The 14,310-nt window shown below is 41.3% G+C and overlaps 1 protein-coding gene across 1 annotated transcript; it reads left to right on the top strand.

Moving 5' to 3' along the window:
* The first annotated feature begins 3,741 nt into the window (after positions 1 to 3,741).
* On the top strand, positions 3,742 to 12,253 carry NMUR2 (neuromedin U receptor 2). The gene is made up of 4 exons (XM_009489968.2): positions 3,742 to 4,461; positions 9,459 to 9,543; positions 10,876 to 11,001; positions 11,994 to 12,253. Exons 1-4 carry the CDS (start codon positions 3,742 to 3,744, stop codon positions 12,251 to 12,253), a joined length of 1,191 nt encoding a protein of 396 aa, XP_009488243.1.
* Positions 12,254 to 14,310: the final 2,057 nt, after the last annotated feature.

Genomic DNA, 14,310 nt, shown 5'->3' with positions numbered 1-14,310 from the left:
TGCTCAGAGATGTCAGCTCAAGTCCTGGATGCCAAGTGGACATGTCAAGGCAGTATCATTTCTTAGCTAATCAACAGAATTCATTATCATGGCACACCATGGCATTAGCACAGCTATATTATTTCCAGTTCCACATCCAGAGCATATGAAGCTGGATGAGAAACCTGCTTGTCTCATCACATAGATATAAATATCAAAAAAAGCTTGTTTTGCGTGAATAAAATTCTACATTCTGAGATGAGCAAGTATTCAGAGAAGACCATCATAATGTTCTTCAAAGTACATCACTCTGTAAATGTGACCAGTGGAGGATTTATCCATTTGCTATACCCTGGATTACCTCCACTGTTCTCTGTCTATATGATGAATGTGTCCAATTTTCCCTAAAATATAAAACTATTCGCTATTTATTGATGTAATATATAGTCGCTAATGGGTGCCCTTACAAGGGCTTTGGGAAACATGAAGGCACTTGAATTTACTTCTTCTTAAATGTGCACTTTGCTGCTCTCAATGGAACACAGGAATGTGCTGTAGCACATTAAGTCGGCTAAGGGAAAGATTCCACAACGTAAATGTGGTACAAAAGATACCACCAGCATGAGAGCATAGTCAGTGCCTAAGGAGATAATGCCACACTCTGACTAGTAGCGGCACTTACCATGCCAAAAAAACTTGTCTTGGTTAATGTTGCCAAATATTACACTATGTTAGTACACATTATATAGTGTACATGACATTAATGTAAATATTACTTTACATTAATTGCATTACTATTACATAAAACTGCACAATTCTAAGGCCAGCATGCAGACACCATCTTCCTTTGAGTGTATTACAGCAAGCACCACTGAAGTGTGCTTTATAATGAAAAATACCAAATGCTTTAATATTACTTTCAAAAGGAAAAATCTGTTTTTATTTTCTGTCTCAGTTGTAAAAATAAAGTATTACCAGTCATACAGAGCCAGAGCTAGTCTTTGGTTAGATACACTCTTCTATCCTTATTGAGACAGATATGATAAAGAACACCAAATAAAGCTTCGAGAAATTAGCTGAAATATATTTTCCACTCCTTGTCCTCTCCATCTGCCACTTAATCATGGTCATAGCGACATGGTTCCAGAGGTGACCTGCTAGACAAATAGACATGTTTTTCTTCTGTGCTTCTATTCTTACAGCTTGTCAGCACCCAAGCCCAGCAGAATCAGAAAGGATGGAGAAGGGAGAACAAGTAGAAGTAGGCACAGGTGGGCCTGGCACATCCACACTTTCAAGTAACCTGATGTGTTTCTACAGCCCATTGCTTTCCTCTCATAGAGATTGTGATGGGATTGGCTGCCCTGTCAGTTTTTTAGTAAATAACTCAATCCACTTTGATTTCCTTTTCTGTAAGACTGAGTTCAAGCTGAACAGACCTCAAGTTTCTTTTTCAGTTTCTTTACAGAGGTTAATGTGTAAGAAGAAAAATGAAGAGCACTTTGGTAGCCACTTTAGAAGTGTTTACTCACCTCAGTTATGATGCAGTACAGAAAGTGGTGGAACTTACTGGGGAGGGAAGAAGAAAGGGAAAGAAATGAAATACTGTTGAGAGATTAAGCGGAAAAAAAACCCTGAAAGTTAAGCAGAGGTACAGCAAGTGTTTGGTCCTGCACAAATCCTCAAATACTTGTCTCCTACTGTGCTCTGAAATAGTCAATCCTGGTCTTGACCAGGCACCCTACTAATGATCCCTCTGTTCCTGCCTCTTACACCAACAGTAGATCAAATTCACATTCTTTCAACATCGTTAAAATGCAAGGAATCTCTTTAAGATGAATCCTTAGCAAAGGGAGAAATAGGTCAAAAGAGCACACTTGTAGCTCACCAATCCAGTAAAACCTTTCAATCTGCTGAATGAAATACCTAAAATGCAATGCCAAAATAAATTAGTAGGGTCTTTCTGATCGAGAGAGTTTTTGTGCAAGATAATTTCAGCAAGATCTGAAAGTCATCACAAGAGACATGCTTCTGTATTTTAGTATAGTTGTTGTGGTACCTTCCATGACTCTAACATTTTAAATGAATGCACAGTTATCCTCAGGGTCCACACATCGAATATGCCTCTGTGGGACCAAACCTCAGCTCATTACCTCCTGCTGTTATTTTTGGAGGCACTCTTATTACAGTGCTTTTTCTTGCAAGGTTATTGGAGTCCTACTAAACCAGAAGAAGTTACAGAGGGACGAGTAAAGAAGACAGGATCTAAGACAGCCTCAATTCTCAAGAGTCAGAAAACAGGTTTTGTGGGGGATAAATTTACTGTCTAGCCACTTATAGTGGAGTAGTTTGCATCTTCCTTGGAAAAATTTGGTTTTGTCAGGATTTTGGAGGTCATGCCAGCCAAAAGGGCTGTTCTTTTGCTCCTGGATGGTTAAAAATATGCAGTCTTAGGTTAGTAGCCAGGGAGACTCAGTTAAATGGTCAGACGGAGAAAAGAAGGTGGTTTTTCACACATAGATAGTAGACCCAAGGAGCACCTTGCCAAAGGTTGTTAAGGATGTAAAAAGTCTGCATGGCTTCAAGGAGGGGGACTGGGCAGGTAAATGAGAGCAAGTGAGAGGTACTGGGCAGACAAATTGCACATCAAGCTGACAAAACCCCTTAAACTAGCCCTCAGCTTTTGCACCTCTTCAATTCCAAACAGCTAAACTTTTTCTGAGTCTCGGAAGAAGACATCCATCCACTTTGAAGTTTTGTTTTGGAGAAATTCAGTAAGGAATCAAGCATACATAAGGAGCTAAATGATCTATTTTGACATAGCCATCATCCCTACAAGATACAATTTTTTGGCTGAGAAGGTGTGTTTGCAGAACGCTTGTCATTCAGGAAGAAATAATAGTTTAGAAAAAATCATGTAAATTTAGTCCAAGAGGCAATAAATAGTCTTTGCAATAATACAAAACAAGGCTATCTAAGAATATGGGATCAGATTCCAGCATACTAGGAAAGTGGGAAAATATTTTTATATCAATAAGAAGAGCAATTAAAATCCTATGTTGGATTTCAGGAGAAAAAATAAAACAGTTTTAAAAAAAAAGGCTGAAATATTATAGTAGCCTAATTCTGTATGAATTACGACAAAAACAGTTGAATTCCTACTGATCAAACTGTTTCCAAGTACTTGCTGCTGTAGACAACAGAAAATAAAAATCAGCAGAGATTCGAAAAATAAAATCATGCCAGATATTTTTTTTTTCTTGTGGCTCATAACTGGATGTAGCATCAATATAATTTTGTAAAAGCTTTTTAGACTGAGTTTTTGGGCTTTTTTTTTTGTCTGGTTCCCCAGAAATATAAACATCTTGCAGCTTGTCTCACATCCTATATTTCAGATTCCCAGCTCTCTAAATCCCACATTTCTGATTCTGTAAATGCATCTGCTACGGGAGCTGATACAAGTAGCTGGAACCTCTTTTCTTACTCTATAATCTAATGCACTTAGAGAGCCAATGAATATGTGTGAAAGGAGGGGCTTTCTGGCTAAGGGACTCCTTGCAGAGGAACAGCTGTTACAACGGCAAAACCTTAACCGAAGCCAGGCAAACACACTCACTCACATCTCTCAGTGGCTTTGTGCATCTAGGTCTGGCAAGACAACTCCCCCCCCGCTTCCTCTCTCTGCAAAAAGTGAGCAAACTAGCACAGAGAAACTTAAAGAAGACTGGATCTCAGTTGTGAAACATTTCAGAAGATCCAGTAATGGCCTGGATCAGTAATATCTCCTGGTTTAATCACCTTGCTCTACATGAAGAACGTTTCAGGAGGTATTTAAACAGCACTGAGGATTACTTAGCCTTCCTATGTGGGCCCAGACAGAGCCATCTGTTCTTGCCCATGGCTTTGGTGTACACCCTGATCTTCATTGTTGGGGTGGTAGGTAACTTCTTAGTTTGCCTGGTAATCCTCAAGCACCGGAACATGAAGACCCCAACCAATTACTATCTCTTCAGTCTTGCCATCTCAGACCTGCTCGTGCTGCTTTTTGGGATGCCACTGGAAGTCTATGAGATGTGGAGCAACTATCCCTTCTTGTTTGGACCCGTTGGCTGCTATTTGAAGACAGCACTCTTTGAGACAGTGTGTTTTGCCTCTATCCTCAGCGTGACCACAGTCAGCGTGGAGAGATACATTGCCATCCTCCATCCTTTCCGTGCCAAGCTGGAGAGCACTCGCAAGCGTGCCCTGAGGACCATCATGGTGCTCTGGGTCCTCTCTGTCCTCTTCGCCCTCCCCAACACGGGCACCCATGGCATCATGCTGCAGTATTTCCCCAATGGCACCCTGGTCCCTGGCTCTGCTACCTGCACTGTAGTCATGCCCATGTGGATCTACAACTGTATTGTCCAGATTACTTCTTTTCTCTTCTATGTGCTGCCTATGGGGGTAATAAGTGTGCTGTACTATCTGATGGGGCTAAGAGTAAGTCTTACTCCGACTGTGCTCAGTGTTTCCTTAGCTCGTTCTTGTGTGTTTGTGTCTGTATGTGTCTTTTGAGTGATTGCACCTCTTTCTTGCCCATCTGTTTCCCCCCCCGCAAAAGCAAAAGTATTTCAAACCTCTGAAAACAGTGGATGCAGCTCCTTCTTTGGGGTAATCCCATTCTGAAATTAATATAGCTCTGTTGGGGAATAATTTACCCCAATCTTTTTTAAAAACTTACCATCACTGCTGTTCACATTTGAATGTCACTTAAACATCCAAGTCTGTAGATTGATTCCAGCCTCTCAGAGATTTGCACCTTTGCAGTAGAGACTAGAAAGAAATAGACCAAAAAGAAAATGTGAAAAGAATACAAAGGAGCAGGCTAGTGATTGAAGCTTGTGAATTATTTGTTTTCCCTCTTCTTGTGACTATGGAATTTCCATTGCATTACTTTATTTTTCTCCTTCCTTGGAGATGGTGATAATATTCAGTTGTCAAAACTCACAAAGCTGTCATAAACTGAAATGCTACCTTATTGCTGCAGCTAGCAAATTCAGCAATCATTTCTTTATATAACTATAGCATAGTTTCACTATCGATTAAGGATACCTGAGCATTGAGATTCATTCTCTCTTCAGAAAGTGAGACTAGTTTTACCAAGTATTCATCATTTAAATACATGGGTAAAACAATCAGTATCACAGTATTATAAAACTATGTAGCACAACACTGAAATATACTGCTAATCATAGCGAGTCGATGATGTTTTTCTTCTCAGATGTTACATATATTTTGAAAATATAAATCCTATCTCATTGCACTGAATACAACTTAAAGTTTAAAAAGCTGTGTCTGATCATATAGCAAGAAAAGGATGCAATATGCTAGTAGAGACAAATAAACTTACCGAATAATGTGCGAGAAATTAAACCTCTGGTTGAACCTCTGCTGGTGTATGTATCATTTTGTTGTGCTGACTGATATTTACTGTTATCTGAAACTATACAGAAGCAATTTTTCCTTATGCAGGAAAAGTCACAAGGATTAGCTGCCAGAAATCCATAGCCCACAGCAGATCTTCAAAGCAATGAATGGGTTAAATTATCCCCACTGCCCAGTGGCTGTTGTGGGGTCTCTACATAGTTTCACTGAAAATTCTGCAAAACAAGACCTGGAGGGAGGAAAAAGTGCTGAAAATATAGCTGCTACAAAAAGAAAAAGAGAAATCCCTGAACTAATAAAAAGAAGTCTTGAGGATTGCAGTAACTTCTATTTGTGGCTGCAGATATTTCTAATCCCCATCCTAGAAGAGAAGCTAGGTACCAGACGAGGGCTGCTCCCCCAGGACTTCTGTTATTCACAGATATGTTCAAGCTGTCTTTCCTAAGGGCTGCAATGTTCATTGTTTATGCCTCTGCTTTTCTGTATATACAACTCAGACTTCCAAATTTTAAACAACATCCACCTGGGTATATTTGCATTGTGCTCCAAACTGCACTAGGCAATATAATTTCATTTTTTCAACAGAAATGATAGAAGAATGGTGTATATATATAATTTTTCAAGAGAGAACACTTTTTTTCTGTTCACAGAGGATGAAATCTATGAAGCTTCAGCAACAATCCAGAGTCTCCTGAGTGCCATGTATTGCTCATAGACTGTAGTGGAAAAGCTCAGAGTTGATCCAAAGGTTTGCTATATGATCAGCTCAAATTCAGCAAACAGAGACATAGACTTTCCAAGTCCACGCCTTGTGGAAAGGGCATTCCCTCACCAAAGCTTCTCCCTCAAATTTTGCCAGTGCTCAAGGGAGCCTTAGGATGCAATACAGAAGGAACATGTGTGACATGTTAAGCAGTTGTGAGAAGGTAGCAAACATGGGTCATACAGTAACTGAGTTAATTTTTAATTTCATTCCTTGCAAAAAGGAAAAGATATATTTGGTTTTTTCACTGGGAATTTTATTGCCAACAGAGCTGTCAGATTGATTACCTCATGACCAATTACCTCATGGTCTACTTGGATATAATTTTAAGGCTCGATGATTTAATACTACAATGGTATGGTCAATAGATAGTTCCAGCATTAGTGTAAAGAAGAGGACATTGATGATTACACTCTAGTCTCATTAGATTTGCTTGTGGAAGCTTCCTGCTGCCTCTTTCATGGGGTCCTCATGACAGGTGCCTTTAGGGCCAATCCCTAAATCAGCCAGGCTCTTTAAACGCAGTTCAGCTCTTAGACTACTGGTTGCAACATATAGCCAAAAAGCTGAGGAGGAAGAGGAGAAGGAGAAAATGAGAACGCGGGCTGCTTGTAGAAGCTAATTCCTGCAGCACTGGTAGAGATGGGGTGTCATTTCTTGGGAAAAAGTCTACATTGCAGTGGGATTCAGTGCAATGTCCCTGTCCATTTCTTTCAAACTGATGTCTAAAAAGACACAGGGATAGGTGTTTATCACTTGTTGACTAAAAGTCAGACTCTATTTAATGAGGATTTTTGACAGTGAATGGAGTGGAGAGTCCAGAGACTTATTTATCCCATCTACTTCAGACATCTGTGAGGGGATCTAGATGATCAGACTCAATTGACCTCACCTAGGCAGGAGGATTCTGCTAAGAGTCCAACACTTCTCTTAGTGTCACTTGCCCTCAGTAACATATTGGGCACACTGGTAATTTTTATTTCGCTTCTCTTTGAATCAAGACAACTTATTCTTGCCAATGCACAGCTGGTCCAGGTGTTATCATCAAAATCTATTTTGCCCCCTAAATGCCCAGTTGTTAAAACCAGAATCATCTGTGGACAGTGACTGCCTTTGGCTAATTTCTGCAGAGCCCAGCACACTACTGGAAGAGTCTGTCCCCTTTCCATGGAGGTTTTCCAGCAAACCTTGCACCCACTAACACATTTTCCTTTGCAATGGGGGTGAGCTAAGAGTGCACCCAGGCTGCAGTTCAGCAGATGGGTGGCAACTGCTTCAGCCAAATCACTGAAATATGCAGGACTGCATGCTTTAGCACAAACCATGAGGCCTTTTGAATATCAATTTTTCTGTCAGCTGGCAAGAAAGTTTGGTCACCACTGTTGTCAGACAGGCCAAGGACCTTACAGAAAACGGTTCTGCTTTTGCTGAGTGGTTTGCCTGGGGATAGGTGAGGCCCTAATTTCACTCTGCCTTTTGATTTCTAGTATGAAATGCTACAACTAATAAAGATGTGGGGGGAAAATCCAATTTTCAGCTTCTTGCTCCAGACACTTTTAATTCTTTTGCAGTGAATGGGTAACATTCATCTCCAGGCAACCCTGCATTGCCTCATACATCCACAGTGATGTAAAAGTAACCACTACCTTGGCTGGAGTTCTCCCTCTGTCAAACCATTGGCATGAACTCAAGTTACAGCCTTTGCCATGGACTCGTTTCTTTTTTTTTTTTCCTTCCTCTTTGACATAACTCATTGTTTTATTAAATTGCAACTGCTGAGTTATTCTTACTAGTTACACCTCCATCTATTATCACTTGAGGCTAAAGAGGAGCCTTATAGCATCATCAAAATGACAGAAGGAAGGAGAAAAATAAAGATACGCATGTGTCTGCTTTATTACAGCATCAGAGCATTGTATTCTCTGAGGTTTTGGAATATGACTGGAATAGATTACTGTTGAGACTGAAAACCACTGAAGGGAAACTAGGGATTTTAATCAATCTGAGCAGACATTTATCACTAGATATGTTTCAAATCAACTGAGCATCTTCCTTAAGCAACTGTGGCTATGACTAAAAGTTACAAAGGGAATAATGTAAAACATGAGAGGCTGAATTGCACTATAATTGAATATAATTCGATTTACATGTGTTTCCTTTTTATGGGTTTTATGAATAAATAGAACATTGAAAGAATGTCTCATTTGATCATCCTTACAGAAAACTATTGTTAATCAAAAATCAGGAAGCAAAATCACAGTGTAAAAGGTAAAAGAAAATGGCACAACTAGCATGTTTTCACAAGATTTTTACAAATCCAGATTAATTTCTATCTTTTCCCTCATTCCTGATATTCTTTCCCATGTAATTAAAAGTTTTGTTTCCAGTTTCTCCCAGTTGAAAAAAGCATCACTCCAAATCTGTTGGCTAATCAGAAGTACCCACTTCAGGAAGCTGGGTCCAATTATGCACTCTCCATAGACGATTTCTTTTATAATCAAAGCAATTGTCCTGATTATCTAGCCCTGGTCTTTTCATTACCAAAGCACCCATGCTTTCTCTGTAAGTTTATTGGGGAAGCATTTCAGTGAGGATCAGATTAGTATTCTTTATGGCCATTTAGAAGTCCAGGAAAAACTACTGAAGAAAAAAAAAAAAAAGAAAACCCACCTTTTTGTAATTGAGCAGTATGTGGCTGAATCTGTGCATATCATGCACACTGGCTGTCTGCAAGTGAGCATGTATGGGTTTTGTTCATTAGATGGCTTGAATATCAATTAGTCCAAAAACTCAGGGCATGAAATTAACTCCCTTGAATTCCACAGGAATTTTTCCAGTGATTACAGCTGCATTTCACTGAGGCCTCTCTGGGTATTTTTTGGATCATTGGTTTGTGCTTAATTGTGGGGAACACTTTTAGGAAAATAAACAAACAAACAGTATTTTGCTAGAGAATAAAATAATGCCTAGCAAAATACTGTTGAAATTGAACACAAACTGTGAACCAAACATTGACTCATTGAGAAAGGACAAGTAGGAAACTGAAATTCAAATTTGCTGTAAATATGCAGTCTCAGATGCATAAAATCTGCAGCTTGTTTTGAACCTAATGTTTCAATGTTTCCCTAGATTAAAACTGAAATTCAAATGTAGATTTTTTCCAGTGAGTCCTGAGTTGCCCCAAATTTTGCCTTCTCAAACTACAGTTATCAAAATATCAAGCAGGTTATGTCTGGTGGGAATGTCATCACCTGTCTGAGTTCTCCTACTGTTTCCCTCCTTTTGCCAGTTGAAAGGAGACAAATCTTTGGAAGTGGAGGAAATGGCTGTGAATGTTCAGAGACCATCCAGGAAATCAGTCACCAAGATGCTGTGTAAGTCCTTCTGTGTTTTGTTTACCATGGACAAGAGGGTGACCAGGTCCTGAAGGGTATCAAGTAAATTCACTGGATACAAGAGTTATGAGATGAGTAGCTGTGATCAAAAAAACCACCAAACCAAGGCTTATTGCTGTTTTATCTGGACTTACAGGGCATGGGAGTGAAACACCATGGCTAACTATCAAAAGACTCAGAAGGCAAATTTTCCTCCCCAGCATGAGAAGAGGTTGAGCAAACCTACGTGGCAGATGCTTGCATGGCAACTCTCTAATAGCCCTCACTCCAAACCTGGCTCTTGCAGCCCTCTAGGGAGGATCCCTCTTTTTCAGACTGCAAATGGTCTACCTTGTACATTTTTAAAGAAGGATGTACATCTGTTTTGCACACCATGAGCTCTACTCATGAACACGAAGGTCCTGCCAAGCCACATACATCACCTACTGCTGACTTAACCACTTAGACCTTCCCCCAAAAAAATTGGACCTAGGCAGACTTGCACATTGTATAGAATTCAGGAGAATTTGTGCTCCAACCACCCTGAAAGCACTCACATCACTTCCTAATTTAGGGCTGTCTTTAAGGCAAAGATCACCTTGCTACTGAGATGGTGTTTATGCAGGAAACATAAATCACCTTCAACACTTCCTGCAACAACATCATTCTTTTAGGCAGCTGAAGTCACCTTCTGAACTAGGAAACTGTACTTTGAAGTCAGCCTGATTTTCTGTGCCCCATGACTGTGACCACAGATGTTCATAGGACCCAACTCTGGTATGGGTTTGCAAGAATCCTTCCTAGAACCAGCAGACGCCAAGTGGTGCATGGAGGCAAACTCTTTTTCATTCATGCTGAACAGTGCACCCAGACAGACTTATCATCAGCAGATGGTTCCTATGGCCTTATCCTGCTATGTGATGTACAAATGGTGTGCGGAGGAAATTAACTCCAAGGCACAATGGAGTCACTGTGTCCCAGGGACCACACACCTGTGTCATTCAGATGTCTCACTGGCAGGTTCTTCATTAAGCTCTGTGCATGCCACAACATTACCTGGCTGTTGCCTGCTCTGTTTGAATGTCATTGTGTGTGCATGCATTGAGTTGTCCAACACAGAAATCAGTGGAAAGTTTGTTCTTTTAGCTGGTAATGTTTTTCAGTGAGCACTGCAGAAAGACAGAAAGGATGGCAAAAGTTTCAAAACAATGAATAAAATTTGTATATTTAGTCTTTCATCCAGCTTTCTGAACTATCTCTGCCCTGTACAGGCTAGTGAACCATATCCTTTCACAACTGACTTGTTTTTCTTCTCTCCTTTCTCCATGCTAGCTGTCCTTGTGATGGTTTTTGCTATCTGCTGGGCTCCATTCCATATAGATCGACTCTTCTTCAGCTTTGTTGTGGAATGGACTGAGCCTCTGGCTAATGTATTCAACTTAATTCATGTGGTGTCAGGTAAAGCTTTCTTCCTCCACTTGCACAGGGGCTGGAAAAAGAAACGTAATTGCGAGTGGTTTACTTGAAATATGTAGTCATTTATTTTGTAGGTGACATGAGGCATACATGGAAAAGCTTCTTGGGATCTGGTAGACAGTGATGAGAATTGTGCCTAAATAAAAATGGCATGCAAGTTTCTGCAACTTTCGAGATCTGGGCACGTTGTCTGATACAGTTGTCTGAATATTCACAAAGACTGGGGAAAAAAAAAGAAAATTATATCATTCGTCATTACTAGCTGCTTTTCCTTCTTGGAAATGTTCAGAAATGAAGTCTGCTGTCATTCAGCTGCTTTTAATGAATACACAGCAGCAGGCATCATCCTCCAGAGGGTCTCTCAGGCAAACAGGAAATCTTACCAAATGGCAAGACAAAAGACTTACATACTGCTCAGAACTGGGTGATATAACCAAATGTTTATGGCCCTGCCAACCATAAAATGAAGGCTTTTTCAAAGAGGAATCTTATTTTCGGTCTGCCATGGGAAAACACTGAATGTGGCCATTAGGCAGCTCAGACAAATCCAATCTCATGCAATTGTCCTCCTGTGTTGTAAGAAATTAGCTCCCCTCAGCTGGAAGTTATCCTCCAACAGCTTTGATGGGGGCACCAGCTGTGCAAATCTTGCTGTGGGGATGAGGGCTGTGCTGGAGGCAGGTCAGTACAGCTTGAGAGAGAGCTGGTTCCCAAACAGCTGGAGATAGTGAGCTCCAGTTAATACTCTTTCCCGCTTTCCTTTCCCTGTATGCTTCAGTGCCTGAGCTAGCGTTGGCGAGACATCCCTCTGCCTCTGCCTGGATGGTAGCAGGCAGAGATGTGCTGTCACTGCCTCCACCCTTGCACCCAAGCTTGGTGGAGCAGTATTGGTAATGAAGAGATTTTCCTCTTCTGAGATAGTTCCACACAAAAGTGAGGTCTCTCTCTCCTTTCCCCCACCCTTGTTCTCCTAGGTGTTTTCTTCTATCTGAGCTCTGCTGTGAATCCCATCATTTACAATCTGTTGTCCCAGCGCTTCAGGATGGCTTTCCTCAGTGTGATCTCTCCTTGCTGCAAGCACTGGGCTCCTAACCATCCCACCAGCAGGATTCCTGCCCAGCAGAGCATCTTCGTGGTTGAGGACCACAATCTGATGGACTCCACTGAAGATTCAAGTCTCCCTGGCACGCACAGAACATCTGTCAGCAGTTCTCAGATCTCCACTGGTCTGTGACTTTCCATGTTGTGATCCAGGTGAGAGAGAAGTTAAAGAAAATGACTTTAAGAAACAAAAAGAGAAGAGACCCTCCTAAAAGACTGATTTCAGCAAGAAGAGCTCACAGATGTGTCTTGGTTAATGAATGAATGAGGAGACTCTAATCAGCAGGTGGTTGAGAAACATTGTATTACCCTCAAGCTAATAGGAGGTCTGGAAATCTCAGCTTACTGCCTGTAAGCTATGCCAGCAAAGAGCTGCTTCAGAAAAATGAGACACACTGCCAGTGTTACCAGCACAGGAGGAAGACACAGCTTATCCAAGTCTTACCGAATGGCTTTTTGTGCACCGACCTAAACATCAGTTTACTTATTTTGAAATGGGGCAACATGCTGCACAAGCCTTGTCTACCCACTTCTAGCTTTAGGCAAGCCAGTCTCACCTCTCTCCCCTATGATCTCCTCGAGGTGTAGTTGTTGCAATCCTCTCTTGGCAACATGAGCAAGTAGGCATGAACAAGAGCAGCTCTGAGCTGGGCTGATAAATGTCAGACACCAGCAATAGCTATTTCTGGGCCAGAAGAACCAGAGAGCCAATAATTATGAAAAACAAACTTTTGCTTTCTGAGCTAGGTGAAAATTTGGGTGAGGGGTGGTGATTAATGCCTTGATTCACTTTGTCGAAAAACCTACCCTTTAGTGTGTTACTTTTAACAAGTCTCAACGTTACTACTATTTTTCCTCATACTATGTCTGACAATATCTACACAGTGATGAAATGGCACTTGGATGCCACAAATTCATCTATATTACCTCAGAAATAGCTATTGCTGGGAGCTGAGAATGTTCCTGGTGTGACACCTTTGCCCAAAATACAGCTAGTGGGGGATATCTGCCCAGGGAACGTGAAATGTCTGCAGTCTTTGCAGGCTTATCCTGTGCATCGGACAGCTTCATTTTTGCCCATCTGCCTGAACTGAGCCTGGCCATGTACAAATGGACTGTGGTAGGTCCCTGCTATGCCTCATGTCCTGCAGTTTGCAACAGCTTCTTAGCATTGCTTGAACTTCAGATACTTATGTGTTGTCTCTGCCAGTGAAGCCCTGTGGTCAGAATTCAGCAGACTTCACACCTGCCCATACCAGGTGGATTGCAAAAGTCAGAGATCTACACAGGGTTAGCAACCACCAAGAACCAGGCTGGAAACCATTCACAATGCAATTGGGACAAACCTGCAGGATCAGAGAAGCTGATACAAAGGCAATTAAAAAAGAGAGTTTTTCAGTGATTTTTGCATCTACTGAATTCAGGTTTTGCCACAAAGCACAATATAAGGTCTGGGAAAGCCTTCTGTATCCCAGCCATGCAAACGGATCCTGAAGGCAGCACATTTACATCCAACTTGATGAGTTCGTAAGATTCACTAACTGCAAGGTCAGGACTGTACAGAGTCTTGTAAAGGGAGGACAGGGTGAATCTGTTATGTGACAGAGAATTTTATAAACGTCTGTGTCCCAAGTTTCAAAGCCTGCTTGTGTTTCAGAGAAATGCCTCCCTTGTGCATCATGGTGCAGGCCTAGGTTTAGCCACCACACTGGGCTCAGGCTTTGCACGCGCTGCCACAGAAAATCATCTGATATGTGTCATCAAGGGGCTGGGACTTACTTATGTAGTCAGAGTACACAGGGTTATCATAATGAATAAGAACATTAATTCCTGAAAGATGATACACTGTGAGCATAAAGGCTTGTTCCAGTCTAGTCACTGAGGATCCAGATGATGTGTCCCGCCATAGAAGGAATGGGTTATACTCCTGCTACAATGGGCTCTCACCTTGTTTGCCCTAAAGTCTTCTGGTTTTGCCTCTCTCTGTGGGACTCCTAGCCTCTCCTGAGGGGCTCATGGCAGCTGGTTAGTCGTCTTTTCCTGCAGCACAAGGGGAATTCTAGCCCATGTTTTCTGTCAGACCCATTTTACCAGCTGCAATCTTGAGAAACAAGCCATGGAGAGGGTAACAGATAGACACAAGGCCCTGGAGACAAAAGGCAATTCCTGCTCTCTGAAGACACAGCTGAA

The sequence above is a fragment of the Pelecanus crispus genome, chromosome 8, assembly GCF_030463565.1.
Source record: "Pelecanus crispus isolate bPelCri1 chromosome 8, bPelCri1.pri, whole genome shotgun sequence".
Taxonomy (NCBI): domain Eukaryota; kingdom Metazoa; phylum Chordata; class Aves; order Pelecaniformes; family Pelecanidae; genus Pelecanus; species Pelecanus crispus.
This window is presented reverse-complemented; position numbering and strand designations above follow the sequence as displayed.

What these genes read in the sequence shown, in the direction of transcription:
- NMUR2 (XM_009489968.2), top strand. Translation starts at nt 3,742, where the DNA reads ATGGCCTGGATCAGTAATATCTCCTGGTTTAATCACCTTGCTCTACAT. An exon ending in ATCAGTCACCAAGATGCTGT is followed by an intron (nt 9,544 to 10,875) that starts GTAAGTCCTTCT and finishes TCTCCATGCTAG; the next exon opens with CTGTCCTTGTGATGGTTTTT. An exon ending in CTTAATTCATGTGGTGTCAG is followed by an intron (nt 11,002 to 11,993) that starts GTAAAGCTTTCT and finishes TTGTTCTCCTAG; the next exon opens with GTGTTTTCTTCTATCTGAGC.